Consider the following 3218-nt stretch of genomic DNA (forward strand, 5'->3'; position numbering starts at 1 on the left):
CGTGCGATCATAACAGATCCAACGGTTCGACGGCTGTTTTACGGTTTTAAAAGAAAAATCCGTTTAATTAAAACCGGCTCCCTCAAATTACAGTTTTTTTTGTTTTAAATCCCTAAACATTAAACAAACCCCTCTTCTCTTCTTCTCTTCGAAGCTGCTGTAACCTAAACCCATCTTCTCTACAGCTCTCTCTCTTTCTCTCTCTCTCTCTCCAGCTCGAAAGACCTCTCTCCCCTCTCTCTCTCAAGATTTGGTTTGAACGAGTTCCTTGTGGAGAGCCAAGTCGCCGTCTCCGTCGCCAATCAATCTCTCTCAACCCTTTCTTGCCGTCGTCGTCGCAAATATCTCTCAAGTTCGATTTAAAAGGTAATTCTTTCACTCACGAAAATCGATTGGTTTATTAATTTTTAATTTTTTGTAGTTGTTGAACTTGAAACTTAAATGATTTGGGTTTTTTTTTTTTTTTTTTTTGAAACTTAAACGAGTTGTTCGAGTGGCATATAATTTTCTCGATTGTTAGGAATATAGTTGGGTTTTTTTTTTCGTTGAATAAGTTCTTGTCCAGTGGCTGTACCTGTAACACATTTTGTTTTATGAAATAGTAAATGAGGCAAAATTTCTCCATAAACCAGGCTTCCATTCCTCTGCTGCACACCCTTCCGAGTATGAGTTTTTAGATTAGATAGATAAGATCAAATCTGAAGAAATTAGGATTAGGACTGATCTCCCATCGGTTAGGATTTGCACCATTTTCTCTATAATACTATAGCCTATTCATAGTGTTGTCTAGAGTCTTTATAATGGAACATCTTTCACCTTTTAATGGAATCAGTATGATGTCGTAGCTTTGAAAACTTGATGGTGAGTTCGTTGTAACATGGAAGGTAAGATGTAGGGAAAATTTTAACATCTTTAAACAAATATAAAATCAAAAATAAAAAAACAAAGAAAAGAAGATAGGCTCAAGTGTGGGCCAAAAATGCCAACTTTTCTAGTCCAGAATGAAGATTTCCCTTAATCAAATGTGGACCCATAGGTTTGGAACAAAAATGAAAGCTAGGTGGCTCAAAATTGATGATTTCCATTGACTAAAAGTGGGTCCATAGGACATACCATTTTGGAAGCATTAGGCTCCATTGTTTCCATCAAGGTTTTTGGTTCTAAATATTTTGAGTTATTTATTATTTTTTTGTTGCTCTGCAGACTGCAATTTCTAATGTACATTGTTAGTCCCATAGAGCATTTGTGACTTCCAAGGTTTAGTTAGACCAAGGAACTTGAGCTCTTTTATTTTTCCATATATTGCTCTTAACAGCAAATTCAAACTCTCTTTTTTCCTTGAATCTTTGATTTTCTTTATAAATGCTTGCCAGTCTTCATTCCACGCAACAATTCTTCATATTTTCTTGTTGAGTAGTTCTAAACTGGCTTCTTTCGACACTGTGCTGATGTAGCAGTGTGCAAAAACCATAGATTTGTTTCCTTGAAATACAAGGAAAAAACTCTATGCTTCTCTGCCCACTGCCATGTCAGCACAGTGTTGAAGGAAGTCAGTTCAGCATTTCTCTGCCCACTGGATATTGTCAGATGGGTTATTACGGCTTTCAAAGCAATGATACAGAACAGATATCAAGTTCCATGCAGATATGAACTTTAATATGCTCCGCTGTTGGGGTGGTGGATTGGCAGAGAGGCCTGAATTCTATCATTACTGTGATATATATGGTTTGCTGGTAAGCTTGAGCGCACACACACACACACTGAAACTATGTGTTGATGTGTTGATACAAATTAGCTTGTTTTGAAGTGTACAATTTAGATAAGCGATGTAACTTAAAGCCCTTATTCAGCATGCACTAAAGCCCTTATTCTCAATGCTTTTAAAGGTATTGGATGCTTACCTCATGAGGCGCGTCTTTATTTTTAGATCATGAAAGACCTTGAGGATTTAACAGAAGGCCCTTTTATATTATGTTTGCAACTCCAACAATCTACAGCTCTTCGTTTTCATTCCCTATGTTTGTATTTCCTCTATCTATATTTCTCTTTAAGCTGAACTTGCTCCTATTTACCAATAAAAAAAATGGTCAATACTGAATTCAAATATCATTGTGTTCTATTCCAATATCAGGCTCCTACGCTGGTTGGGTTTTGCGCTTCATCGACCATTTTCCGTGGTTACAAATGCCAGGAATTTCAGGTAAAATGCATGAATACTTCACCATGAAAGCTTATTTTATCAAATTTGGGTGAAGTGGGCTAATTTGGGCTTGTGGTGTTTCAGGTGAAAATTGAAGATGGATATATTCTTAGCTTGCAAAGAATATCAGAGGGTCGTGTAGGTGGGCAAAACCGGCCCCACCATCACCCTCGGGCCAGTGAGATCCTCGTCGTGATAAAAGGCAAACTCCTCGTTGGATTCATCACCACTAACCCAAACAACACTCTATACAGTACAACCCTCGAGGTGGGTGACGTGTTCGTATTCCCACGTGGACTTGTACATTTTCAACAAAATGTCGGGAAGGAACCAGCCCTTGCCTTCGCTGCCTTAAATAGCCAGAATCCAGGTGTGCTCACCGAAGCCAATGCAATCTTCGGTGCAAACCCATCAGTGCCTGCTTACATTCTGGCTAGAGCTTTCAAGCTAGATGAGGAGGTAGTTGATGAACTACAAGCTCAATCTTGGCGCTGGGGGGCAACCCTTGATGCTATTGTTACCACTACTGGTAGTACTATGCTACCGCATTTGTTAGTTGTTTTGAGATTTTGAAGAACCCTTAATGTTATTGTTATTTTGTTACCACTACTACTACCACCATCTTTCTGTTTTCAAATGGTGAAGAAGTTGTTTTCTATTGTTACTGTGGATGTCGCTGGGGATGATCTTTCATAAATATTAAAATAAACATGGTTGGTTCAGTATTCTCTCTCTCTCTCTCTCACTCTGGGTACATATGGTATTTCATATTGCAACTCAACATATTAATCTGATATTTGCCAAATATGCAGACCTTGTCCCACAAATTCATGAAGTCCATACATAAATCTTGTCCAAAATTAGATAACCTATACAGTATTAATTGAAGTGTCATGATTAGGTGCCTCGTAAAGAATGACTTGTGGAAAAAACACATAATCCCAACCTTTTAAATACAAAATCAAACTATTGAGATTTTAAATTGAGATAAGTATTAACGTACGAGATATGTGTTATG

At 37.7% G+C, this 3218-nt stretch overlaps 1 protein-coding gene across 1 annotated transcript; it reads left to right on the top strand.

The window, feature by feature from the left end:
- The first annotated feature begins 258 nt into the window (after positions 1 to 258).
- LOC147391217 (germin-like protein subfamily 1 member 11) lies at positions 259 to 2896 on the top strand. The gene is made up of 4 exons (XM_086459378.1): positions 259 to 366; positions 1645 to 1733; positions 2132 to 2200; positions 2285 to 2896. Exons 2-4 carry the CDS (start codon positions 1647 to 1649, stop codon positions 2771 to 2773), a joined length of 645 nt encoding a protein of 214 aa, XP_086315504.1. The 5' UTR covers positions 259 to 366; positions 1645 to 1646; the 3' UTR covers positions 2774 to 2896.
- The last annotated feature ends 322 nt before the right edge of the window (positions 2897 to 3218 follow it).

Source organism: Akebia trifoliata, chromosome 11 (genome assembly GCF_017979445.1).
Source record: "Akebia trifoliata isolate Shusen 1 chromosome 11, ASM1797944v1, whole genome shotgun sequence".
In the NCBI taxonomy this organism is placed as follows: Eukaryota; Viridiplantae; Streptophyta; class Magnoliopsida; order Ranunculales; family Lardizabalaceae; genus Akebia; species Akebia trifoliata.

What these genes read in the sequence shown, in the direction of transcription:
- LOC147391217 (XM_086459378.1), top strand. Translation starts at nt 1,647, where the DNA reads ATGAACTTTAATATGCTCCGCTGTTGGGGTGGTGGATTGGCAGAGAGG. An exon ending in GTGATATATATGGTTTGCTG is followed by an intron (nt 1,734 to 2,131) that starts GTAAGCTTGAGC and finishes TTCCAATATCAG; the next exon opens with GCTCCTACGCTGGTTGGGTT. An exon ending in ACAAATGCCAGGAATTTCAG is followed by an intron (nt 2,201 to 2,284) that starts GTAAAATGCATG and finishes GTGGTGTTTCAG; the next exon opens with GTGAAAATTGAAGATGGATA.